The sequence below is a fragment of the Ochotona princeps genome, chromosome 14, assembly GCF_030435755.1.
Source record: "Ochotona princeps isolate mOchPri1 chromosome 14, mOchPri1.hap1, whole genome shotgun sequence".
NCBI classification, from domain to species: domain Eukaryota; kingdom Metazoa; phylum Chordata; class Mammalia; order Lagomorpha; family Ochotonidae; genus Ochotona; species Ochotona princeps.
This window is the reverse complement of record NC_080845.1, coordinates 3,781,856-3,808,037: the sequence shown is the minus strand read 5'-3', so window position 1 is coordinate 3,808,037 and position 26,182 is coordinate 3,781,856. Positions and strand designations below refer to the sequence as shown.

The following is a 26,182-nucleotide window of genomic DNA, read 5'->3' as shown; positions in this document are numbered from 1 at the left end:
CAATTGAAAGGCAAAAAAGCGGCCACTGTCATTTTCCCTTTTATCCCCATCGTAATGGAACTGGGGGACGGGCGGATGCTGGCGGCCACCCCCATCTGGCTACCTCTTCCCTGCGCGGCCCCTCACGATGGTGTCCACACAGCCAGTTCCAATGGAGGCACTTTCATCCTTGGATGGAGCAAAAGGGGGCGCTTGGGACATGGTCAGCCAGAACAACTTTGCTTCTGCCGATCTGAGGCAGAGGAAGAAGCCTGGGGATGGAGGTGGTCTTGCGGGGCACCCAAGGCCCAAGGCTTTCTTTCTCTCTCAGGGACTATTTATTTATTCTTGAAATGCTTGCAGACCAGCTAGGCTTCCCAGGGACACCCCCGCCCAGCACAGTGCTGCGAGGTGGCGCTGGGCAGAAGGAAGGCCATGATATCGGATAGCAGCCCCCAGAGGCGGGACGCCCCCACCGCCCCACCTCCAGCAGGAGCCGCTGGCTGAGCCCCTCCCGCCGTGGGCTAGGCTGCTGGGGACACAGGGACACTGTGGTTCAGGACAGTCTCGCCAAGGGGCGAGGACGGGGGTTAGCATCTGTGCTCACTGTTCATTGACCCACAGCCATGGTGCACAAGGGCTTTGAAGCATTCATGGGAAAAGCAACCAAGAATTTATTTTGACACAGAACTATTTGAAGGCCGTGCCTTCAAGCAGATCTTCAAAAAGTTCCCCTGAAACTCATAATATGAAAAAAATCACATGGAGTTTTGCAGAGTTTTCTTTGCACCAAAGCAAGTTCCCCCTTTAATTCTGCGTTAATTCAGCATTCCATATGGGTACCAGTTCATATCCCGTCTACTCCACTTCCCGTCCAGCTCCCTGCTAACGCACCTGGGAAAGCAGCCGCAAGACGGTGCTTGGGCCCCTGCATGCATGTGCGAGACATGGAGGAAGCTCTCGGCTTCAGCCTGGCGTGGACCTGGCTGCTGCAGCCATTTGGGGCGAAAATCAGTGGGTGGAAGATCTTGCTCTCTGCTCTTCTGTGCGACAGAGCCTTGGGGGTTCCCACTGCCATCCCCTGCACCCAGCCCTGCCCATCAGCCAGCCTTTTCCAACCCTCTTGTCCCAGGCTGGGCACTGGCCACTCTCTACTTCCACCACATGAGGGCGATCTGCCAGCTCACAGCTTGTGACAGCCGCCTGGCATCCCTTGTGGAAGTCACAGGCCCACCAACTCCTGTAGACCACTTCCCACCAGCTAGAGTGGAGGCATGGGTGTGTCCTTGGCCATGAGTGGGCCCTGAGTGCTGTGCCTGGGAATGTGACAGCCCTGCTGTGTCCCCATTCGCAGTGGCAGGTCAGCAGCCCCAGGGACCGGGCTCCCAGCCTTGGGCTGCTGAGCTGCCGGCAGATGTGGGTCCCAGTGCCAGCTGTGCCAGCTTGGGCGAGACACAGCCTGTGTATAGAACAGCCTTGTGGTGCCAGAGATTTGGGGTAAGGCATGTGGGGGCCACCCTATCCTGGTGGTCCTGTGATCCTGGGAAGCATTATGGTCTACTGTGGGGGGTAGAGCCAACCCCAACTGGCACGAGAATCTGGGCTCCAAGTCCTTCCCATTCCCTGCCAAGTGCCAGCTTGGTGGACTGGAGAGGTCACTGGATGAATTCCATGCAGGCGCCCCCAGTTCTGAGTCTCTCAGAATGTCCCCCCAAAAAGGTCATTTTGACTCCTTCACCTTCTGCAACCCAAGAAGCCTTGGCTGCAGGAGGGCAGAAATTGGCTCTGAGCAGGCAGGAGTTCCAGAAGCTTCCATGGCCCTGCCTCCAAGCCCCCCCCCCCCGGGCTTTTCAGCACCAAGGCCCTTGTTGCGGTTTCAAGTTCTCCCCATCAGTGGGTGGGGGGTGGGAGCCATTCCCAGGCCCCCAGCTATCATCCGGCTTGGCCTTTTCCTGGGAAGGGGGTGAGGAGTGACGGGTGAGGCCTGCATGGCTGCCAGCCCAGCTCACTCCTGCGCCGTCTCCGCCCCTGCCTGTCTCATGTATGCTGGAGTCCCGAACCAGGTCTCCCCACGCTGGTGCATTCAGTGCTGTGGCCCACGACAGGCTCGGCTGCCCCTAGGGACCAGGTTAGCCTAAGATAGAGTCGGACAGCTCTTCCAAGGGGTGGCAAGCTCTGCTTACCTAGCTGCTGTCTGCTGCAGGGTGGGGCTCTTTGGCAACCTGGAATGTTCTAGAAACTTTTAGCTCACTACAGGCCCGGCACTGCGCAAAGAACACAGTGAGGCGTGAGCTGGCCATGTAAAGCCGGCCATGGCATCCACAGAATCGCTAGTGGAACAGGCCTGGCCCCCAGCGAGGACTCGCTGGCCCCCTATGACATTCCATTCCTAGGGGTTTGTGCCAAATATGCACTGGCAGAAATAGCAAGGCGCGTTGGCACAAGGCTGCATCGTGGCAGAGGCTGAGAGTACGCCATGGACCTGCAGGCGGGGCTGGGGTGGAAGCCATGGAGCAGCTGGGACCAGAACAGGCCACGGCACGGGAGGCCAAGCAAGAGCCGTCCTTCCAGACAGAAGAACCCACCTCTGTGCGAAAAGCAACAACTTGTAAGACGAGTTCCTATGGGGCAGGCAGAGGACATACACCCCCTACAGGAGCTGCAGTGCGTGGTGCCAAGATGGACGGTGGCACAACTGGGGCAGGCGCTGACTTGCCCCTCCCATCCTCCAGGGTCCCCGTTCAACTCCCAGCTCTAGCTTCATGCCAGCTGAGGCCCGAGAGGCAGCAGGGATGACTTGGCTTGTGGTGGACTGTATTACTGCCACCCGCGTGAGGGACCATGCATGGGCTCCTAGCTCCTAACTTCGGCCCCCAGCTGGCTGGCACTAGCATTTGAGGAGTGAGCCAGTGAATGGGCACGCTCTCTCGGCCTCTCCTCAGATAATGTTTGAACGTGTTGCTGTGCCAACCCAGGGCTCCATGCATTCCTCAAATGGCATCAAGTACTACCTTTCCAGCTGCCAGGGCCCCGGAGCGGAGCGTCCCCTGTGCCCTGGCCCACCCCGGCCCTGTGGCACTGTGATTCCAGGGCCTGCCTTGCCTGCTGACAACTCTGCCCAGGCAGCCTCTCCCCAGCGCCCAGCAGGCGCACAGGAAGCCCAAGGCTGCCCTTTGCAGCTTGGGTCAGGCTGCTGAGTCCCAGCCTCCTCCAACAGTGACCTCCTGCAGACCCTTGAACTTGAGCCAGAGAACTGGATCTCCCTAAATATTTCTCCCTCCCCACTACCACAGATCTGGGGAGAAACGACCCCAGCATCCTGTCTGAAGTTCCTGTGGCATCAGCTCCCCCCCAGAATCTTAGCTTTCCCCATTTCTTACTATTAGGATCATACTCTTATTATATTATTATGATGACTCTTTGGCAAATGATGACAGCAAGTGTCCTGCGTACCCCACCCCACCCCCAGTCGGGCCAAGCGCAGGGAACAGGTGTCTGTCTCCTGGGTTCCCCTTGTATGAGGACAGTAGTCTCTCATGAGTAAGTGCGCCTGCTCCCTTTGGTGGCCCATGCGGGAGGCGCCTGGGGGCTTCTCCCAGTCCCATCGCTTGGCACGCAGGAAGTGTGCGATCCGAGCTGAACCAGGAGTGTTGGATGAAACATGGAAGGGCCTGGGGGCGTGGGGAGCTGAGGGGCGGAGCTTCGGTCCTTGCGGCAGGACCTAGGACACGCACCCGCGCTGCAAACTGCTGAGCTGCTGGTCACGTCACGACAGGGTCGAGGTCCCCGAGCAGGGGCACAGTGTGATCGGGTTGGGCCCGGGTTCCCCTAACACAGACCCCTGCTGAACCCCGGGCTTCTCCGCAGGTGAATGTCCCAGCCCCGGGCGCGGCGGCGCGGCCAAGCGCAAGAAGAAGCAGCGACGGAACCGCACCACGTTCAACAGCAGCCAGCTGCAGGCGCTGGAGCGCGTGTTCGAGCGCACGCACTACCCGGACGCCTTCGTGCGCGAGGAGCTGGCCCGGCGCGTCAACCTCAGCGAGGCGCGCGTGCAGGTGAGCGCCCCGCCCCCGCTTCACGCACCTGCCGGCTTCCCATCCAAGCTCCCCACTTACTGTGTGGCACTGAGCAAGTCACCTAGCTTCTCTGCACCTGAGATTTCCTCTCTGTAAAATGAATGTCAAGTAGTCTGTTTTAGCTTGCTGAGCCACTGTGCTGGCCCCCAAGTAGTCTGTTTTAAAGGGGGAGAGGAATACGATGACAAAAGGAAATAGGATTTTGGGGCAATGTCGTTTTTAGAACGGGGCCTGGCTCAGAGGACTTGGAGCAGTAACACCTTTGCTCCAGTCGGCCCTGCTGGCGCTTCCTGTTTGTTCTGTCCATTTGTTGGCCCAGCCCCCACCACCCACTCACTCACCACAAGTATGTCTGGTCACCGCGTTGTGCGTTTGCTTTGTTTAAAGATTGATCGATTGGAAAGGCAGAGTGACAAAGTGGTTCACTCCCCAGGTGACTGCAGGAACTCCAACCAGGTCTTCCACATGGGTTGAGGGGCCCAAGTGTTTCTCCCAGGCCTGTAGCAGGAAGCTGGGTTGGAAGTGGAGCAGCTGGGACTCGAACCAGCCCCCTGCCGTCTGGGGCTGGAGTCCCCCTCTGCAGCCTCCCACCCCCACACCCTGTTACCCTTCCCCCCATCTTGCCCCAGGTCTGGTTTCAGAACCGTCGTGCCAAGTTTCGCCGGAACGAGCGGGCCATGCTGGCCAACCGCTCCGCCTCGCTGCTCAAGTCCTACAGCCAGGAGGCCGCCATTGAGCAGCCCGTGGCCCCCCGGCCCACCACCCTGAGCTCGGACTATCTCTCTTGGACAGCCTCATCTCCCTACAGGTGACAGCGGGGACCCTGTGGTTGGGGAGGGGATGGGACAGGGGACATTCCCTGGGGAGTGCGACGTGCCTGGCCCCTTCTGTCTGGGGGAATCAAGGGGTGGTAAGTTGCATGCGTGCTCACAACCGTGTGTGAGTGTTGCCAGCGTGCGTGTGCACATGGCCGTAGGTGCTTGTGTGCACACAGGGGTGTGTGTCCCATGTGTGTGCATAGGAGGAGCAGAGGTTCCCAGCCCTCCATCCCCAAGGGAGCTGCCCTTCGGAAAGGTCCAGCACCCATGTCGTGGTCCAGGCCAGCGCCCGAGGTGGGCGGGCAGAGGGAGTGGGAACGGGTGTGGGTGGAAGTCAAGAACACACTCCAAAGTGGCCAGACGGGAAGGAAGGGGGAGATTCCAGAAGTCAGGGGTACCGTTGGACCCCAAAACTCTTGCATGGGAGCTGGAGTCCCGTGGGAGGCGGGGCTGCCCTCCAGGGTTCAGGGTAGAGGTCCTCACCCCTTTAGGCCAGCAGCGCCTACCCTGGATGCCCCTGGCTCCTCCCACCTCTGATAGCCCCGCCCCCAGGCCGAGCACCCTAAGGAAAGCAAGCTTGATGGTTGGGTGTATGTGAGGATGGTGAATGGGGGATTGAGGGGCAGGACCAGGGACTGGGCTGCACTTCCAACAGATACAGCAGTCAGCTCCAGGCCATGGGCCAGCCTTACCTGTGTGTCCCCGTGTTCCTGTCACCCCCAGCTCAGTGCCCCCCTACAGTCCCGGGAGTTCTGGTCCCGCGACCCCAGGGGTCAACATGGCCAACAGCATCGCCAGCCTGCGTCTCAAGGCCAAGGAGTTCAGCCTGCATCACAGCCAAGTGCCCACGGTGAACTGAGGGCCGGCCCCGCCAGGAGTGGTGACTGACAGAAGAGGGGACCAGTAAATGGGGAGGAACTTCTTACCCCTGTCCTGGGAGAGGCCAGCCATGGTGCCCCAGATGGACTCCTGCGTCCCTGCGGAAGGACACCTGCTTCCCCCGTGGTGCCACCCACCACCCCTGTCCTTGGAGGGGCTGGACCAGGAAGCGCCCAAGGAGCTGCCAGGGACCTCACGAGTCTGTGTATTAGAACACTAGAGCTTTTGTCTTTAAGAAATAAACAGGTTTTTTTAAGTCTCCCCCCCGAAAAAAGTTGCAGGAGGGTTAGGGTAGAAACAGTTGTGGCTGCTGGGGGCGGGGGGCTGAGTGGCCCAACAGGGGCCTGGCTTTGGCAGCTGCGGCAGCCTTGGACCGCTGCCTGGGTCTTGGCAGAGCTCTGCAGCAATTTCTGCCTGCCCGTTGTGGGCAGTGTGGGCCCTGGAGGGGAGCAGGGAGGAGAGACACCTGTCCTGAGCCCCCATCTCCATCATGTGCCCCACAAGCACCCTGGAAGTCTGGCAGAGCCCTGCTCTGTGTTTGGGCGGGGTGCCGTCCTCCACTGCATGGCTGGGGACAGATGGGGTGCTGTGGGCTCCTGGACCAAGCAGAGTAAGTGCCAGAACGACCACGTGGCAGGTGCGAGAACCCATCCTTCCTGGGCCTGCAGAGGAGACCGGGGACTCTTCCGGGTATTTCACTGTGGAGTGATGGAGGTGCAGCCTCAGACAGAGCAAGGGTCTCTGCCAGCAAAGGCCCCAGCCCACCCGGAGCACCCAGCCCACCCAGGAGCACCAACCAGTGATATCAGTGGGATGTGCAGTTGAGGACAGCTGGGGGCCAGCCCCTCCCCCTGGCTCCATGCCAGATCTTCTGGCTAAAAGGGAACCCCACGAGGCGGGCACGATGGCTCAGTGGTTAAATCTTCACTTTGCAAGCGCCAGGATCCCATGTGGGCATCGGCTCCTGTCCTGGCTGCTTCAGGTTCCTTCCAGCTCCCCGCTTGTGGCCTGGGAATGTGGCAGAGGACAGCCCAAGTCCTGCACCCATATGAGAGACCCAGAAGAAGCTCCTGGCTCCTGGCTTTAGATTGGCTCAGCTCTGGCCGTTTCACCCATTTGGGGAAGTGAACCAGCTGATGGAAGATCTGTGTTTCTCCTTCTCTCTGTAAAATCGATCTGCCTTTCCAATGAAAAAAATTATTTGAAAAAATAACAAATAAAAGGAATCCCAGCCCAGCCCCAGGAGGCAGGCCTGCACCCCTACACACACCTGGATGGGAAGGGAAGGGATTCGAGATGTGGATGGCCAGGACCCTGGCTTCCTGGTTCTGCTGTCCCGCACCATGCCTCCTTGGTCCAGGGGCTGGCCTGCTCCTGCCCCAGCGGTGGCAGCAGGGACTGTGGACAGCAACCCAGCCGGGGTCACTGCCATGCTGCCCCAGCCTTGGGGTGGGGAGTGCCCAAGCAGAAGCAATCTTGGCAGTCTTCCTCGAGGAGTATCAAAAATTAACCGAAGAGGAGATGTAGGACGATGTTTCTGCCTAAGGGGACAGCACCTGTGAAGGCTGTGGGGGGCAGAGCAGAAGCTTCCCCCCGGGCCAGGGGGGACATTTCCTGGGCTGGACCTCGCAGGGCACGGTGGAGGTGGAGAGAGAGGCAGCTGGGCCTGCATTTGGATGCCTTTCTCTGGGATTTGCTTGTGGGAGACACGGGCAAGGTGCAGGGTGGCTGTGCCGTGGGTCAGAGCCCTTGGAGGTCAAGGACAAGAGTCTAGGCAGGTGGAGTGATGGCCCAGACCAGTCAGGGACACAGGGGAGGATGGTGGAGGAGTCATGGAGGCAGCAAAGCAGGAGTGAGCTGGTGGTGGGTGGGAGACCATGGCAGGCCTGCGCGCAGCAGTGTAGGAGAAGAGCCAGAAAAGGGGCCGACCTGGTAAAAGCTTCTGGAAGATGCCGGCCAGACCAGAGCTGGGGCTCCCTGCCACAGAGAGGGGTCCCACCGGGTGGGGACCTGCATGGGTCCCTGGAGCCCCAGCTTTGGAAGGCATGGTTGCGGGGGTTCCCATGGAGATGCAGGTCCCCACCAGCCTGCAGGTCTGTTCTCAAGATTTTGTTTTTGGAGGAGGGGGCATTCCTGGTACAATAACTCAAGATGGAATTGTGACTCCTCACCTTGCATGCCCGGGATCCCATATGGACCCTGGCTCATGTCCTGGCTGCTCCTCTTCCCATCCAGCTCCCTGCTTGTGGCCTGGGAAAGCAGAGGAGGACGGCCCAAAGCCTTGGGACCCTGCACCCATGTGGGAGACCCAGAAGAGGCTCCTGGCTCCTGGCTTCTGATGGGCTCAGCTCCAGCTGTTGTGATCACTTGGGGAGTGAACCAGTGGAGGGAAGATCTTCCTCTCTATATAACTGACTTTCCAATAATTTTTTTTTTTTTTAAAGTTGAGCAGCTGGGACTCAAACCAGCCTTCCTATGAGATGCTGGTGCCAGAGGCAGAGGCTTAGCCTACAGTGCCATGACGCTGGCCCCTGGTGTCAGATTTGTAAAATATCACATTAAACTCTGGACCATTGGCAGCTATAATAATAATAATTTTTTAAAAAAAACTATAATTCAGTGTTATAGTTTTCTATTTGGAGAATAGAGACAGAAGTCCTATTGTTTTCTAAAGTCAAAGAGTACAGCTATTTCCAGCCTTCATGGCTGGCCTGGCCCAGACACCAGGACGGGCGACCATTGTCACGTGGACACCACCCAGCAGCATCTCTGGGGAGTTTCCAGTGAATTCCAGAAGAGAGCCTGGGGCTGGCGTTTGGCTTTGCACGTGAGACGCCGCTTGGAGTGCCCACACACTTACCACAGAGTGCCTGGATTTAAGTCGCAGCTCCATGTTCCATCCAGCTCCCCGCTAACGGACACCCTGGGAGGCAGCGGAGGACGGCTTCAGTGCCTGGCCCCTGCACCCACCTGGGAGACCCGGAAGAAGCCCCTGGCTCCTGGCTTTGGCTTGACTCAGCCCTGACCGCTGTGGCCGCCTTGGGGGTGACAGCACAAGCAAATGGGAAAGCTCCCTCTCTCTCCCTCTCTCTGTGGAGTTCTTTGAAATAAATAAATATTTTTTATTTTAAAAAAAGTTCATGACAAATGTGTATTATGAGAAATCATTCGTGAGCTTCAAAATTATTGGCACCAAAATTAGTCTTTGCATTGTAGTTGTCTGTGAGCCCTAAAGCAGCTGCTGTGTAGTTCAGGTGCATGTTAAGAAAATCCTGGGGAGTGAATCATCGGATGGAGGACCTTCCTCTCTGTCTCTCCTCCTCTCTGTATATCTGACTTTGTAATAAAAATAAATAAATCTTAAAAAAAAGAGAGAGAGAGAGAAAGAGGAAGATCCAGGGGTCAGGGGATGTTCCCCTGGGCTTTGGGCACTTGCTCTTGGTCTCCGCCCCTGGAGTTTCACATTGGTGCTGGATGGCAGGCCCGGGAACATGGAGAAGGGGCTGGTGGAGTTGACCAGTGAGGGCACAGGGGGCCTGGGCTCAGTTTCCATGACACAGCATTCCCAGGCTGTGTCCAGCAGGACACTGGTCCTCCTCTTCACCTCTGCCTTCCTCCTCTCAGAAGCAGACGAGTCTCTCTCTCTCAGGCATGGGGCAAAGTCGCGTTCAGCTCAATGCCTAGCAAACCAGAGATGCTCCACACGGTCCTCTTCCATTTGTCCCTGCATGGACACCTGTGGTCCAGGTGTGGGGGTCGCGTCCCACCACCAGGGGGCAGTGTGACTGCTTCCAGCGCCAGGCGGGGGCTGCAAGGGCCGCTGCACCTGCGGCTGCATCTGGGGTTCCCTGAGCCCCACTCCCTGCTCTTGGGGTCCTGCAGGGCCGGATCCCACCGGCCAGAAAAGCTGGGGTGTCCCTGCGGGGTGCCGGGAGGAGCCCCAGAGTCCTGGGTTCAGAAGTGGAGCCCATACTGTCGGCATCAGCTTCCCAGGGAGAGGGGACAGTGAGGAGTGAGGTCAGGCCGAAGCGGACGCCCACAGGACCCAGGAAGCCCGCTGAGGGAAGCTGCTCGCCACGCAGGGTCAGAGGCCAGTCCTGACATCGGGCCACAGACAGGCACCAGCTAGAATGCCCAGCAGGTGGGAGCCCCAGGCCTGCTGGTGCAGGGGAGGCCCCAGGAGCACGCAATCCCAGAGACCATGAGGAACTGCTCCAATACTCCAGTTTAATGAACAAAACCACACACGTGTTCTCAAGCAGGAACCCACCCAGGGGTGAACACGCATCCAGGCACACACAGCCATGTGTCTCCCCTTAGGGTGGACATTGCTACTTTCAAAATTCACACATGCTGAAGGAGAAAAAACCCTGAGTGACCGGTCACACAGAGCCCACCGTCCTCGACCGGGGGAGGGGGGCGCAGAGGAGGACACACACCACTTGCACACAGCTCCCCACCCCTCTCAGGCAGGACCCCAAGAAGCTGGCTCATCAGGAGACACTGGGCCCATCACAATCTGAAGCCAGGGACGGTCCCTGGGGATAGGGGTGGCTCGAGTGGTCACAGGTGGCGGGCCGCCTCCCAAAGGATCTGCAAGGCCATGGAGGCACAGGGCAGCTGGGCCACCGTGTAGGCCAGGGAGCGGGTGGGCGCCCGCAGCCGCCCCAGGTAGGCCACCGTGTGCACCAGGCGGCCCACGAAGAAGACGAGGAAGTGCATCCAGGCCACGAAGGGGTCAGGCCCCAGGAAGGAGTAGACGAGGCCCAAGAAGAGGAAGGGGTAGATGGTCTCCATGTCGTTGCGGTGAGCCCTGCAGAGACAAGACGGGCAGTGAGCCGGGATCCTGGGAGGAGGCGAGGAGGGCGTAAGAGGGTCACCCCGGGGACCTGTTACACCACCCTGCCTCCCCATCCTCTCGGTTCTGACGGGTGGGAGCTCAGAAGCTGAGGTTGGCGCTCCAACCCCGGTCTGACTTGATTTCGGGCTCTTGAACCCCAGGCCAGGGGCCTGGACCCCTTCCCAGTCGAAAGGGAGGGGGCCCCAAGAGGACGCCTCAGCGCCCCGACTCTGGCCCTGCCAGAGCCTGGGGCATCGGTCCTCCCACCTTCTGCCCTGGGGCCCCTCCCGCTCGCCCCGCCCACCTCCAGACCACGCCCAGTCCCAAACCCCGCCCCTCCAGCCGCAAACCCCACCCACCTCGGCCCCGCCCCCATCCAGCCCCAAACCCCACCCACCTCAGCCCAGCCCAGCCCCAAAACCCGCCCCTCCAGCCGCAAACCCCACCCACCTCAGCCCAGCCCAACCCTATCCAGCCCCAAACCCCTCCCCTCTGGCCCCGCCCAGACCCACCCTCTGGCTCCTTTCCTCATTTCCTTGTTTAAAGTCCCCTTGCATGTGTGTTTTGGGGGGGTTGCTGTGTGCATTCCACCATAAATAAACAGCTGCGAGAGAAAGCTCCCCCACTTCTATGGGGAGCCAGCTCACATTTCCCATGACCCCAGGCCTTTAAGGTCAGCTTGCGTTAGGAAGCCTGAGAACAGAGGTGCCCAGTCCCAGTCCCATCAACTCTAGTCTGAGCAACCAGTAAGAACAAGGATGACCACACTGGAAGCATGATAAACAGCTGGGCACAAACCGCCGTGAACACAGCAAGGCCTGGATCCTTCTCGGTACAAACTCAGGGACCAGCAGCTGGCGTATCTGCCCCTGACACAAGCCTTCATGTTGTGGTCCAGCCACATGGACAGCAAGTTTGTGCCGTAGCAGGCTAAGCCACCACCCACAGCACTGGCATCCTATGTGAGCACCGATTTTAGTCCCGGCTGCTCCACTTCCATCCAGCTCACTTGCTAAGGTGCCTGGGAAGGCAGTGGAGTATGGCCCAAGTGTACCACACTGGAGACCTGGACAAAATTCCTGGTTCCTGGCTTTGGCCTGTGCCAGCCCTGGCTGGCAAGGTCATTTGGGGAGTAAACCAGCAAATGCAAGATTTTTTTCTCTCTTTCCCTCCTCTCTAGCTCTGTTTTTCTAATAATAAATAAATACATCTTTTTAAAAAGTTCACCAGGGCAGGTGTCTCCCAGCTGTGGGGAGGATGCTGCCTGCCCAGCAAGAGGCAGGCTCCAGGTGGACCCTAGGGATTCCACTGCTGAGAAAAAAGAGGCCAAGAACTGGGGCCATGCCAGCTCCCCCGGCAAAACAAGCTTTTCTCCCAAGCCACTCCATCCTACAGACACGCAGCCTCCCCGTTAGGACTGCCAGGTCAAGGTGCCCCCAAATACAGGCTGCCTCCAGGCGATACCTCCTGGATGAGACGCTGTGCAACACTGACCTTCAAGGGCACTTCGAATGTTTATGGGAAAATGCAGTGACAAAAACCACATCTATGTTGGTGCCAAAAACCTTGAAATCCGGGCTGTTTAAAAAGCTCCTTTGAAATGTGGATCATGAGGAAGCGCTGGGTGAATTTCACCATTGTTTAACACCAAAATAAACTTCTCTGTTAATTCCATGTTCCCCCAAGCGCCAAGAAGGAGCTGAGTATTTATTTGAAAAATTCAGGGAAAGTACAAGTCCCAAGGGCCTAGAGGGCTCTCCCGAAAGTACATGTTTACGTGGTCAGAGGGGACCGAGTCCTGGGGGAGGAGCCCAGAGCTGGGCAGCGGCCCACTCACCTGGAGTGGACAGGAGGGAGGAGAAGATGCAGGGGCCCAGGGCACGGCCAGGGCAGGGGCGGGGTGGTGGGACAGACCAGCGGCGTGAATGCTGAGCCCAGTTCCCCGGCAGCCAAGTGCCTGGGGGCAGGCCCTGACCTCTGTCCTGCCTGTCTGACAGGTCTCAAACCACAGTGGAGAAGCCGGGGCAGGCACAGCGACAGGGGGCCGGCGGTGGGGCGAACCAGGATGATGCCAGAAAGCTCACCTCCCTCTCCACCCCTCCCCACGCCTCCCAGAGGGAGGACCTGGCGGCAGTCACGCAGCAAACCTGAGCAGCATGTGTCACTGTGCCTCATGGGAGGGCGAAGCCTTCCAAAGCCGGTTCCCACCAGACTGGACTTGCCTGGTTGGCCTCCAGGTGGTAGTGCCGGAGAGGGCAGGGCTGGCAGCAGTGACCCCAGACGCCCCCCTGCTTGCCTCTCCTTCCTTCCCCGCCTCAGCTGCAGCCATGTGGCTGGCTGGAAGCCACGTGGCTTAGCAAACCCACTGTCCTACCTGTTGTAGATAGCCAAAGGACATTGTTTGGGGGCTGGGGGTGGTCTCAGGAACCCCAAGGGCTGATGCCAGTGGGTGGCTGTGAAGGCAGCAGTATTACGTTTACCCTGTCGCTGCCATCATCACCAGCTCTGTCCAGGGAACATCTGTCCCTGCCTGTCGGGTGCTGGGCTGGGAGCCCCAGTTCTGCTGGGGTTCTCACTTGCCCTGTATCCTTCCTTCTCGGGCCCTTAATCCACTATGTGCAGGAGGAGCAGGCTGGAACTGACTGGCCTGAGTCTACATCCCACAGAAGGCCAGAAGTCCCACCCTCCCGCCCACCAGCGCTTGGTCTGTTGCCGGGCTGGGGAACATCTGGCCCGCGGGCCCTTGAGATTACTCAGTTTGGCCCTGCCCAACCGGAAAAAAAAAGCTGTCATTAACTCTGCAGCAGGCTAACACTGAAGGTGAGGGTTTTGTAAGGCCATGAATGAGATCATAAATAGCCAGGTGCCTCTTGGCAGACACAAGGGTCCCCACCCCTGTGTGGATGGGATGCGGCCTGCACAGGTCCCCCATGGGCCCTTAGGGGGTGATTAGGGTCATATAAGGTCGTCAGAGTGCAGGCCCACAATGGTGGTTTTGGATAAAGCCACTGCCTATGTGCTGGCATCCCATATGGGCGCCGATTCACGTCTCGGCCGCTGCACTTCGGATTCAGCTCCCTGCTGATGTGCCTGGGAGAGCAGTGGAGGATGGTCCAAGTGCTTGCATGCCTGTACCGGTGACACGGGAGACTGGGATGAAGCCCCTGGGTTTGGATTAACCCAGCCCTAGCTGTTGCCATCATCTGGGGAGTAAAACAGTGGAGGGAAGATCTCTCTCTCTCTCTGTAATGCTGCCTTTTCAAATAAATACATCTTAAAAAAGAAGAAGGGCCCGGCGGCGTGGCCTAGTGGCTAAAGTCCTCAGCTTGAACGCCCCGGGATCCCCTATGGGCGCTGGTTCTAATTCCGGATGCTCCACTTCCCATCCAGCTCCCTGCCTGTGGCCTGGGAAAGCAGTCGAGGACGGCCCAATGCATTGGGACCCTGCACCCATGTGGGAGACCAGGAAGAGGTTCCTGGTTCCCGGCTTCGGATCAGCGCACACCGGCCGTTGCGGCTCACCTGGGGAGTGAATCATCAGATGGAAGATCTTCCTCTCTGTCTCTCCTCCTCTCTGTATATCTGACTTTGTAATAAAATAAATAAATCTTTAAAAAAAAAAAAAGAAGAAGGAGAGAGGCTGGAGGGAGAACACACACCTTCTCTCCCATCTCCCTGGAGAAGCCCTGCCCTGCCTTGCAAGACCGTCACCAGACCCTGACCTTGAACCTGAGCCAACACAAACATTCTCCTTTCCTGCTCACCCAGGCTGCAGGCCTGTGTCCTTGGCATACCCCTTCCCCACTCTGCCATCTCCGCAGGCCACCTCAGCCTGTGCACAGGCATCCATGACCCTGACGGAACCGCAGCCCCAGTTTCCTGCAGACTTGGACAAAGGTCTTGGCTCCAGCCCGAGCTAATCTGCAAGCCCGATCATGCCTCGAGTGCTCGCTGGTGCACTCCAATGGTCCCCCTCCAATGGCCCCGTGCAGACTCGGCTAATCTTTAGCCAGGTTTCGCTTCTGGGGTGAGGATGGGGGCTGTCTCGCCAGGGGTTCCGGCCAGCTTTTCAATATCAGAGGGCACCCCGACGTTAGCATGACATTAGGCGTGGTCTGGGGTGAGGGGCGCAGAAGGAGGACCCTGGGAGTCAGTGGACCCCCATGCACAGCACAGTAGCTTCCCAACCCTCACAGACGCACAGCATGGTTGGGATGGAGGCACTCCCACAGTTCGCGGTGCTCAGTGGTCATTTTCCTTGAGCAGGAGACGCTGCCCCTAGTGGCCAACTTGCCCCACCCCACCCCACCCCACCCTCTGCACAGCCCGCAGCTCTGTGTCCTCTCTGCTACTGGGAGGGGTGGAGCCGGTGAGGGACGAGGATGCTCCCTCCCCCCCCTACCCGCCATGGACTCAGGGAAGCCTGCACACAAATGTATTGCCCAGGCTGAACCCAAGGTCATACCCAGAGCAGGTGGGCATGGTGGGAGTGGAGGGGGACACATGGGTGGGCCTGTGAGTTGGAAAGTGAATGGGGGTGAGGACGAGTGATGGACTGGTGGGAAAAGGGTGGGGTGAGTGTAGAGGAGTGGTGGGAAGGGGAGCAGGGGAAGATTGGGGATAGGTGGGGGATGGGTAGGTGGGTATGTGGCTGGGGGGTGGGCAGATGGGGGATGGGGGGTGAGGCTCTAATGACTGGTAATAATTGCAGTGATGCCAGAAAAGCAAACAATTTCACTCACTTCCTGTATTACACAGCCCTGTCATTTTCTCAAAGCCCACGTGTGTATATTAACAATGGCCAAGTAAAACACGGCAAGAGAACGCAGGGCCCTTCTTTTCATAAAAGAATGTCTTGTATTCAAACCCCAGCATCACACCCATTTCCCCCTCAGACACCTGAGACACCTCAAAGGACCAGGAAGGAGCTTGCCCGGGGCTCGCCCAGCCCAGCCCAGCCCAGCCAGCCCCAGCGCAGGCACACCTCGGGCAGGGCCCCTCTCCGCCTCCCCTGCGAGCCCCCTGCCCCGCTCCTGCCTTCTGCAGAGAGCAGGAAAAAGCAGCCAAGAGCTGCAGCGCTGGCCCTGGACACAGGAAGCTCGTGGGCCCCTCACCGTCCGCCGCAGGGTCTTAGCCACCCGCGTTTGAGTCACATTCACTGATACAGAAAGAGCTGATGAAATCGCGGATGCTGGGAAGCCGGAGCCTCCGCAGGACACGCCCACGCTGGGAAGCCGGAGCCTCCGCAGGACACGCCCATCGCGTGCCTCATGCCCTGAAAAATATTTAGACGTAGAGGATGGAGAGGGGAATGCTAACGGGATTAGGACTGGATGGTTTTCCCCTCTTCCTCTTACGTATTTTTGGCGTGACCCAAGTTGTCTGCCAGAAGCAGTTGTTTTTTACATAAAACAAGTCTTTTTAGTTGACGGGGCAATGTGAAGTATATGAAAAGAAGGACAAAAGAAACTCAACCCAGACCCCAAATACAGTGTCAGTCCTCACCAGTCACGCTGGCAGCGGCCTGCCCCCAAGGTCTGACCATGTAAGCGCATGTTAAAAAGTGAACTCAAAAAAAGAGAATTAAACCAACGAAACTGTATCACATAATACAATGTAATCAATGAATTAAAAAAAGGGAATTAAAAATGAGTCCAGGAGTGGGCACTTGGCCTAGCAGTCCACACATTAGTTAAGACTCTCCAACCCCATATCCCGATTCCTGGCTGGATAAGGCCATCATTGCTACTCCCCACATCAAATTGCATGTTCGAGACCCAGCTGCTCCACTTCTGAGTCAGTTCCCTGTGAACACACCCAGGAAGGCAGAAGATGGCCCAAGTGTCGGGCTCATGCCACCTGTGTGGGAGCCCTGGCTAGAGTTCCAGGTTCCTGGCTCAGCCCTGACCACTGCACTCAGCTGGGGGGTGAACCGGCAGATGGAAAGTGTGTGTGTGTTTGTGTGTGTGCGTCCCTCTTCTGTCACTCTTTCAAATAAATAAAATAAATCTTTAAACAAAGGTAATTTGGTGCAAGGACTAATTTAAAGATTTATTTATTTACTTGAAAGAGTTACAAGAAAAGAGAGAAAGGTCTCCTGTCTGCTGACTCACTCTCCAGATGGCCAGGCAGAAGCCAGGAACCTGGAACTCCATCCGGGTCTCCCGCATGGGAGCTGGGACGCAAGCGCTTGGGGCGGTCCGTGCTGCCTCCTCAGTGCGTAAGTGGGGCAGGGCAGCCAGGCGGTAACGTGCGCCGATGCTGGCACTGCCATTGGAGGATCCCGGCTGATACACCAGCTGTGGGAGCAACGGGCACCCGTTGACCACGTGGTTGTACCCTGCGGCCTTATCCACATACTCTCCGAGGCCAGTGCAGGAGCTGGACGCACCCTGGGGTCCAAGGGACAGAGGGCCCAGCGCCCTGGCGGAAACAGCACTCAGGCACACCCCGGCAGGCACCCCGATGGCTGTGACCGCATCTGGCCCGGGAGTGGGAACAGACAGGATGGCGAGGAGGAATCAGCAGACTGTCCTCATGAACAGTGTGGGTTGACTGTGTTACGGTTTTTCAAGATTTATTTATCTGAAAGATAGAGTTATAGAGAGGAGAGGGAGAGACAGATTTTTCATCTGCTGGTTCACTCCCCAGGCAGCCACAATGACCAGGCTCCAGCCAGCAGCCAGGAGCTTCCTCTGGGTCTCCCACGTGGGTGCAGCAGCCCAAGCACGAAGGCCATCCTTTGCTGCTTTTCCAGGTGAATTAGTGGGAAGTCGAGCAGCCGGACTCAAGCCATCACCCACATGGGATGCTGGCACTGCAGACGGCAGCTAAACTAACATGCCGTCAAGCCAGCCCGTACTCTGTAACTCTAAGTCATGAGCATGTGTGAGGGCACTGTGAAAGTTTGTAGAAAACACAGTCTACCTTGCAAATAAATAACAAATAGTTCATTAACATTTTAAAAAGGAGGAGCCAGCGCCTTGGCTCAACAGGTTAAACTTCACCTTTAAGCATTGGTTTTCCATATGGACACCTGTTCGTGTCCTGGCTGTTCCACTTCCCGTCCAGCTCCCTGCTTGTGGCCTGGAAAAGCAGTCGAGGACGGCCCAAAGCTTCAGAACCCTGCACCCGTATGGGAGACCCAGAGGAGATTCTTGGCTCCTGGCTTCGGGTTAACTCAGTTCTAGCCATTGAGGCCATTTGGGGGATAAAGCAGCTGATGGAAGATCTTTCTCTCTTTTTTCTTTTCTCTGTAGTTTTGACCTTTTTTTAAAAAAAAAAATTAATTATTTATTTACTGGAAAGGCAGATATACAGAGAGAAGGAGATTCAGAGAGAAAATATTTCCATCCACTGGTTCACTCCCTAGGGACGCAACGGCTAGTGCTGAGCCAGTCCGAAGCAAGGAGCTTCCGCTGGGTCTCCACGCAGCTGCAGGGTCCCAGGGTTTTGGACCGTCCTCGACTGCTTTCCCAGGTCACAAGCAGGGAGCTGGATGGGAAGTGGGGCAGCTAGGACGTGAAACAGCACCCATATGGGATCCTGGCACATGCAAGGTGAGGACTTCAGCCACTTTAGGCTACCACACCGGGCCCAAATCTGACTTTCAAATAAAAAATAAACACACACACATACATATATATATATTTTAAAATCTCTTGGAAAAAATTTTTAAAGAAGATGGGGAGCATTTTGCACAAGTGTTCAGGTGGTCCCAGGTCTGCTCATGCACACCCTGGAGGCCTTGGGTCCCTGCCACCCACAGGGGGAACCTGCACTGGGCTGCTGGCTTCAGTCCGGCCCAGCCCCGGCTACTGAGGGCATGTGGAGAGTGAACAAACAAATGACAGCTCCCCAGCCCCCTCCCCCGCCGTCCCTTCCCCTTCTCCCCTCCTCCATCCCCGCCCCCTGCACCCAAGGAGTACTTGCCTAAGACATCGCTCTACGTCAGGGTCACTTCTGCAATACTGGGGGCCCCCGTGTCGCAGGGCATCCTCAGGGTTGGCAAAAGCCTGGAACACAGCAGGGGCAGCGTCACTGCCGGCAACACAGCTAGCCGCCCACCCATGCCATACTCTGCCCTCAAATAGAACAGCCCGGCACCTGCATGCGGACAGGTGCATGGCCACTTGGCCAGCGTGCAGCTCTGAGTAGCTGATGCACATGGGGGATCTGACAGAGTATGGGGTTTCAGGGACGCTCTCCGGAAGTTTCAGGGACGCACTGCAATTGGCCAGAAGGAGGGCAGGGTGGGGCCACATGTGAGACAGTGGACCAGCACACACCAAGGCCCTGGGGTCAGAAGCTAGCTCTGTTACAGCAGAAAAACAGGCAGGACTAGAGCAACAAGGGCTTGAAGCGGGGTGGGGGCCGGCCCCAGGATGACGCATTCAGGACCAGCAGGGGTCGCTAACAGTTTGGATGTTGCATGGAGAGGCCTTGACAAGACCTGGCTTTGAAACCTAGAGCTGATGAGAGTCAAGGCTGGAGACCTGGAAAAGCCTGGAGCGCCCAGGGTGTGTCTCCCTCAAGGTCAGGCTGCATCCCTTGGCAGCATCCGGCTGACAGGTGACTCAAGAGACCACAGCCCCCATCCCCACCCTAGGGGGGCAGGCTGGGCTTGCCCTGCCCCAAGGTGAACAGCCTGTCAAGGTTACAAGCAGTGCTCCACGCCCAGCCTGCCCTGCAGCTCTGTCTGTCCCACCCAGAGTCCCAGGCCGGGACCCCCGCCACCACTATCTTCCAAGGTGCCTCGGTGTCCATCGGGCACCTGCCCGGGGAGCCCACAGCCTTGTTCCCCTCGCATCATCTGCCCTGGCCAGGAGCCTGCTACTCAGAGCCCTGGATCCAAGCCTCCCAGGTGCTAGGGGTGGGCTTACCCCAAATTACAATGTGTCCTAAGGACCCACGACACCAGGGGTTGTGGTCTCCCGTGTACAGGAGGGAACCTCAGACCTGCCTGAGATGGGCGATGGGAGAGGAAGTCCCAGCACAAGTCTGTTGTCCCCTAGCGGGCACGTGAAGGGGAGGATCTCCTCCAGGCAGGAAAGCCCAGGGCAGGCTCAGCTCCTCCTCCCTTTCCTAAACTAGGCCCAGATCTTCTCCAATCCTGAGCTGGGGGTGGGCCCTGGAGTGGGTGCCCTGGGTGCAACCCGGGCGTGTGGCTGTGTGCACCTAAGCTGAGCAGGGGGCCTCCCCTCCGACCCCCAGGGCTGCGGTAGGAAGGCCTGCCTGCCTAGTTTTTGAAAGGCAGAAATACTGGGAGAAAAAGACAGGACCAAGGGAGACCCCCTGTTGGCTGGCTCACTCCCCAAATGCCTGCAGCAGCTGGGGCTGGCCCCGGCAGAAGCCAGGAGCCCTGTAACTCCATCAGGGTCTCCTCCCCACCCCCCGTGAAGTGGCAGTGATGGTTTCATTGTTAGCAGGGCACTGGGATGAGAGAGTGGAGCTGGGACTCAAACCCAAGCGCACCTATCTGCCTCTGAGCTGGACCAAGACAGAAAGTGGCTCATCCACCCAAATCCACGGGTTCCCCAGGCTGCTGCCTTCTAAAAGGATCCCGGGGTGTGACCGCAACCCCGCACTGTCCAAGCGGAGGTGATGGAGTGTGCTGGGCTCCCGGCTCCAGGCGCCCACTCCTGGTTCAGGAGTGCGGGGAGGCCACCCTGGGACTCCGGGAGTGGGGAATTTCCACTAAAAGACTTCCCGGCTCCTACTCCACCCAGCCTCCTCCACGATTCCCACGCGCCACCCTCCCGGGAGACCCTCTGGCGGAGGGCACCCTCAGCCAACAGCTGGGGGCACCGCGGGGAGCCGGGAGCCAATGTCCCCAGGGGCGGGATCCCCAGGGACCAGCCGGGAGCCGTCCAGCAGGGGCTGCTCCGGCGCTGGCCCTGCGTCCTGCGTGGCCGGCCCAGCGGCACGTACCTTCTTCCGCAGCCTCACTTGGCCGGTGATCACAGCCAACACGTACATCTTGAGCACCAGCAGCACGCTGCACAGCAGGAAGCCCGGGAGCGCCTGGCCACTCACCAGCGCCAGGCCCGGGGCAGGCATCTCCTGGAGCGAAGACTCTCCAAGCGTCGGCGGCGGCGCGGGAAGGAGCGTGTGAGCGCTGCGAGGCACAGCAGCCGCGGGACCTCACCGAGGGGGCGGGCAGAGCCGCGGAAAGCCGGTCCCAGGCAGCTCCCGCCCACTCCCCGTCCTCCGGTTGGGTCCCTCTCCTGGGGGTGGGGGTAGGGGGCGGCACCGACTCTGGACCTCCAACCTTATCACTGAGCCTTTTTTTTTTTTTTTTTTTTTGCTTTTTAAAGATTTTTAAAATTTATTTTATTTGAAAAGCAGATTTGCAAAAAGACGGAGAGCCAGAGAGAAGGATTTTCTTCTGCTCATCCACTCCCAAAGTAGCCGCAATGGCCAGAGTGAGCCGATCCGAAGCCAGGAGCCAGAAGTTTCTTCCAGGTCTCCAACGCAGGTGCAGGGTCCCAAGGCTTTGGGCCGTCTTCCACGGCTTTCCCAGGCCACAAGCAGGGAACTGGATGAGAAGTGGAGCAGCCGGGACAAGAACCAGCATTTACATGGGTTGTCAGTGCTACAGGAGAGAGGATTAGCATGTTGAGCTACTGTGCCACCCCACTCCCACCAAAAAAAAATAAATAAATAAAAATAAAGTTTTTAAAAACAAAAGAATCTGACCCGGGTCAGGCACGGTGGCCTAGTGGCTGAAGTCCTCGCCTTGAACGTGCCAGGATCCCATATGGGCACCAGTTCTAATCCTGGTGACCCCACTTCCCAGCTCCCTGCTTGTGGCCTGGGAAGGTAACCAGGGACAACCCTAAGCCTTGGGACCCTGAATCCGTGTGAGGGACCTGGAAGAAGTTCCTAGCTCCTGGCTTCAGATCAGCGCAGCTCCGGCCATTGCAGTCACTTGGGGAGTGAATCATCAGACAGAAGATCTTTCTCTGTCTCTCCTCTTCTCTGTATATCTGACTTTGCGATAAAAATAAAAATAATCTTAAAAAAAAAAAAAAAGACTCCAGCCCAACACAGTGGCCTACTGGCTAAAGTCCTTGCCTTGCAACCACTGGGATCCCATATGGGCCCCGGTTCAGATCAGATCAGCTCATTCTGGCCATTGCAGCTATGGCTTGGTTTTCTGAAAAGACAAGCCAGAACCTTCCAGCGGAGACCAGGAGACACAGCACGGGGGAAGAGCAGACGGTGACCCACATCACCTGGAAATCACATCACTGGGAAAGAAGATCCTGCCAGTGGACATGACTTCACGGCTGGGGTCATCTGCTCTCCAGAAGCTGAAATGAGCCAGTGAGACCACAGCTTGGCAAGAACGACAGAAGCTTCTGTGATCTGTGGCCAGGAATGTCGGTGGAGCTGCCCTGGAGTGTGGCTCTGTGTGTGTGTGTGTGTGTGTGTGTGTGTAGGGGAACCGCTCCCTGCTGTTCTGAGAGTATGTAGCTGTGACCATGGCCTTGACTCTTGTTCAGCCCCCCTGTCTTTCTGTCCTTTTTTTTTAAGTGGTCCAGATTGAATATTCTAGAGTCCAGCTCTCCCAATGAAATTTTTTTTAAGATTTTTTTTTTATTATTATTATTATTGGGAAGGCAGATTTACACAGAGAAGGAGAAACAGAAAGATCTTCCATCCACTGGTCCACTGCCCAAATGACTATGGTGGCTGACCCAAAGCCGGGAACCAGGAGCCTCCTCTGGGTCTCCCAAGGTCTTGGGCCATCCTTAAGTATCTTCCCAGGCCACAAGCAGGGAGCTGGATGGGAGCTGAAGTGGAGCAGTCTGCCCATATGGGATGCCAGCACTTGCAGGTGGAAGATTAGCCAGTTGAGCCATCGCACCAGGCTCTCTCTGTCTTTTAGTGGGATTGGTGGCCCCTGCGTGGCTGGGGACTGGGAGCCTAGTTGGGGGCGGGGATACCTCAACAGCGTGTGCACAGAAGTCAGGGCAACAAGAGCCTCTGGGTGTCTTGGACCCCGATCTGTGGCTTCCTGGGTGGAACCGGGTTCAGCCTCGCTGTCTACTCAGGGGTGCTCCCTCCCACGCCCAAGGCTGGGAGCGCAGAACCAGCCACCGCCAGGTGGTTTATTCCAGCTCCTGTTCCTTGGCGTTTCCTGACACCCATAAACACTGCTCTTCTTCCTGCCAGTGAATCGCCTGGAACATTAGAAGAGGCCCCAGGGAGGAGGAAATGGCCCTACCTCGGCTGCTGGTGCCCGATTCCTGAAGTCATGCGTGCTGTGCCTGGTGGCGGGGGAATCCAGGCGTTAACAAAAGGAAAGGGGCAGAGGTATGTACAGCTGAGCACACGGGCTCCCTGCGGCGAGGGAAGCTCAGTGGGCCTCCAGGACCACCCCATCCTGCAGGTTAGTTTTTTTTGTTTTGTTTTGTTTAAGATATTTTTTTTTTACTTTTATTGCAAAGTCAGATTTACAGAGAGAAAGAGAGCGAGAGGAAGATCTTCTGTCCGGTGATTCACTCCCCAAGCGGTCACAACGGCTCCGGGGTCAGGAGCCAGGAGTTTCTTCCCGGTCTCCCACACGGGTGCAGGATCCCAAGACTTGGGGCCGTCCTCGACTGCTTTCCCAGGCCACCAGCAGGGAGCTGGATGGGAAGTGGGGCTGCCAGAATTAGAGCCAGTGTCCATATGGGATCCCGGCGCGTTCAAGACAAGGACTTCAGCCAGTAGGCCACCACGCTGGGCCCCTGGAAGTTAGGCTTTTTGGCCTGCACGGGTGCCTTCCCCCACCCCCGCACCACCCAGAAGGGCCCGGGTGACAAAGTTGCTGGACAAAGCCCCTTGGGCCACCCGACAGTGTACTTTCATGATTAGAGGGTCTTGATTTACAGGGGGTAAGGGGGTCACATAGTGAGAGATGACCTGCGGTTTTCATGCCCAGGTTAGGAATTGCAGCTGAGAGACTTCCATAGACAAGTCCACAACATGTGTATGTAAGTAGGGGACCGACACCAGTGATGTAGAGAGGAGGACAAGAGTGAGAGGAGTGGGTCTGATAGAGGAATCTGGGGGGCAGTGTGGGCTCACCCCTGTGGAACTGAGTCTCTGCTGGCTCGCCCAGGAATGGCAGATGGGGTCAGGCCTTGCCTGCGGGCTACGGGGGCCCCCAGCTGGGTTGGGGCTCCCTGTGGTGAAGACCAGAGTAGGACTGAGGGCAGCAGGTGTGGCTGTACATGGCTACAGCCTATACCTGCGGGGTGTGCACTGGGACTGTGGAGCCACAGACTGGGCTAGACTCCAGCCCCACTGGTGCTGAGAGCCAGGTTGGGTGTAGAACAGGTCAGGCGAGGTCTTGACTCCTGCTGAACTACACAAAAGCTGTGTCTGGGTGCGGACCAGGCAGCGATGGGCTGCAACACCCAACAAGAACCAGAATGGGTGTGGCCAGTTGAACAAGGCCACTGTTCTTGTCAGGATAAGAGGTGGACAAAGTCAACCTGGGCCAACGACCCACTGGTGTGCAGAACTGCCCTTGGGAGGAGATTCCGTGGAGGAGCTTGGGAAACTCCTCATTAGGACGCTGTCCCTGCAGGTGAGTGCAAGAAGCAAGGCAAGGAGCAGCCCAGACCGTGCCAGGTTATAGTACCCGCTAGCATACATGTGGGTCAGGTCTGGGGACAGGCCAGTTTGGGCCGGCTCATAACACCCACTGGCAGATCTGAGAACCAGGGCAGGGGGCAGGAGGAGTTAGATTGGGTCGCAACACCAGCCAGCTCACACTAGGACCAGGACAGCAATCAGGCTGGGCAGGGATAGGCTGCAGCACCCACCAGCAGGAGCTGGAACAGGTGGCAGATTGCAGACCCTGAGGTGAGGCGAGTCATGCCGGCCTAAGCCCAGCGGGGGCTAGGTTCTGAGTCCCAGGGACGGGGATCTGACAGGGCTCAGGTAGCTTGGCTCAGGTCCTGGGGCCCACCTGGGTGGTGGGGGCTGGGTTTCTCAGCCCCAGGACGGAGGAACTGGTGGGGTTTGTGTAGTTGGTTTAGATCCCGGGGCCCACCTACTAGGTGGGTGTCAGGTTCATGCGCTCCTGGGGTGGGATCTGGCAGGGCTTGGGTTGCCTGACCCAGGTCCAGAGGCTCACCTGCAAGGTGGGTGCCAGGTTTATGAGCCCTTGGGGGTGGGGGATCCGCTGGGGCTCGGGTCACCTGGCCTGGGCACTTGGACTCACCTGCAAGAACATGTTCTACTTAATGAAAAATGTGGGCAGTGGACACAGGCCCTGCTGTGAAAGGAGAACATGGCAGCACATCTGGTGCTGTAGCAGAAGAACAGAACTAACTGGACAGCAACCCCAAGCTAACGATGACAGCAAAAAACCTCGGTGAGTGGAGCCAGTGGACACGGGGAAGGTGACACCATCCTGGATCAGTGAAATCCAGAGCGTTTCAGAACCACCCAAGCCACTCGGACAGAACCCTTGGAATATGTGCACATTGTGACTCTGGGTTGATGTGAGGGGGTGGTTCCTCATCCCTGGGTACTGGGACGTGTGGAAAGTCGTGAGCGGTTTCCCCCTTTGTCTCTCCCCTGCCCCAGGAACAACAGAAGAAACAGCAAACTGCAAGTAATGAGTTCACCCAATTTTCCCTAAACCTCAATCCTTCCCACCCTGATCAACCATGTAATCGTTATTTTAAAATAAAATTTAAAAAAAAAGAAAAAGAAGAGACAAACGGCTGGAGCTTGAAATGAAGTGAATTTTTGAAATCAGGTACATCTTGCCAGTCATCCTACAGCATCAGCCCTCAGCTTGGAGACAGTGTTTGCCAGCTGTGCAGTGCAGGCTGCAGCCTCACGGCACGGAGTACAGTGTTCATTTATTTGGGGTTCAGAGCCGCTCTCGGGGTTGCCCACAAGTTTACCTCTTCCCCCTCCCTTTTGCCTACGAGTTGCCAATCAGAGTGTGCCATCCTTCTGGCAGGGGGCAGCCTCAAGATCCATGCCAGCCAATCACAGATTTCCCTCTCCCTCCCCCCATGGTGATTGATCCAAGCAGGACCAATCAGATGCCTTCCCTGGGAGCTTCTGATGCTGACAGGGAGCTTCTTGGCTCTGGGGCCGGTTAAAGCATGGCTTTGGCCTGGCATGGTGTGTTGCCACGTCCTCTCCCCATATGAAGGGAGCCCCAACCCAGGAGGCCACAGCCTCTGACTCATCCAGGGCTAAGAGCTTCCTTTTTGGCTTCCACAAAGCATCAAATACTGTCCTCCTTTGCTGTGAGCCCAGCAGTGGTTTGGACAGGGACCATGGTCCTGGCTCAGCCCACCCTTGTTTGCTCGCTGAACTATCCTTCCGTTCCTACCCCCACTCCCTAAGCTCAGCCTTCTGCCCTGGCCAGCTCTCCTGGCTGGTCCCCAGCTACGTGCGACAGGGCCCTGCCTCTGGGCTGGGCTGGAATTCTGTTTCCCCAGGGGCTCACGGAGCCCAGCATTCTAATCTGTGCTGGAATCTCCTGCAAAGCTCACCAAGCACCTTATCCTTCCATCCCTGCCTCCCTGCCTCTACCTCTGCTTCCCGTAGAACATTCCACCCGGGGC

General features: G+C 57.7%; 2 protein-coding genes across 2 annotated transcripts in view; one reads left to right on the top strand and one right to left on the bottom strand.

The window, feature by feature from the left end:
• Positions 1 to 5,754, top strand: part of PRRX2 (paired related homeobox 2) — a 29,050-nt gene extending 23,296 nt beyond the window's left edge. The window contains exons 2-4 of the mRNA XM_058672138.1: positions 3,847 to 4,034; positions 4,685 to 4,863; positions 5,597 to 5,754. Coding sequence (XP_058528121.1) covers positions 3,847 to 4,034; positions 4,685 to 4,863; positions 5,597 to 5,732 — 503 coding nt within the window. The 3' untranslated portion in view covers positions 5,733 to 5,754. The remainder of the gene's footprint in view (positions 1 to 3,846; positions 4,035 to 4,684; positions 4,864 to 5,596) is intronic.
• Positions 5,755 to 10,197: 4,443 nt separating this feature from the next.
• PTGES (prostaglandin E synthase) lies at positions 10,198 to 20,705 on the bottom strand. The gene is made up of 3 exons (XM_004593688.2): positions 20,523 to 20,705; positions 18,525 to 18,607; positions 10,198 to 10,565 (listed from the first exon to the last, which is right to left on the bottom strand). The coding sequence occupies exons 1-3, from the start codon at positions 20,649 to 20,651 to the stop codon at positions 10,316 to 10,318; spliced, it is 462 nt and encodes a 153-aa protein (XP_004593745.2). The 5' UTR covers positions 20,652 to 20,705; the 3' UTR covers positions 10,198 to 10,315.
• Between the last annotated feature and the right edge of the window lie 5,477 nt (positions 20,706 to 26,182).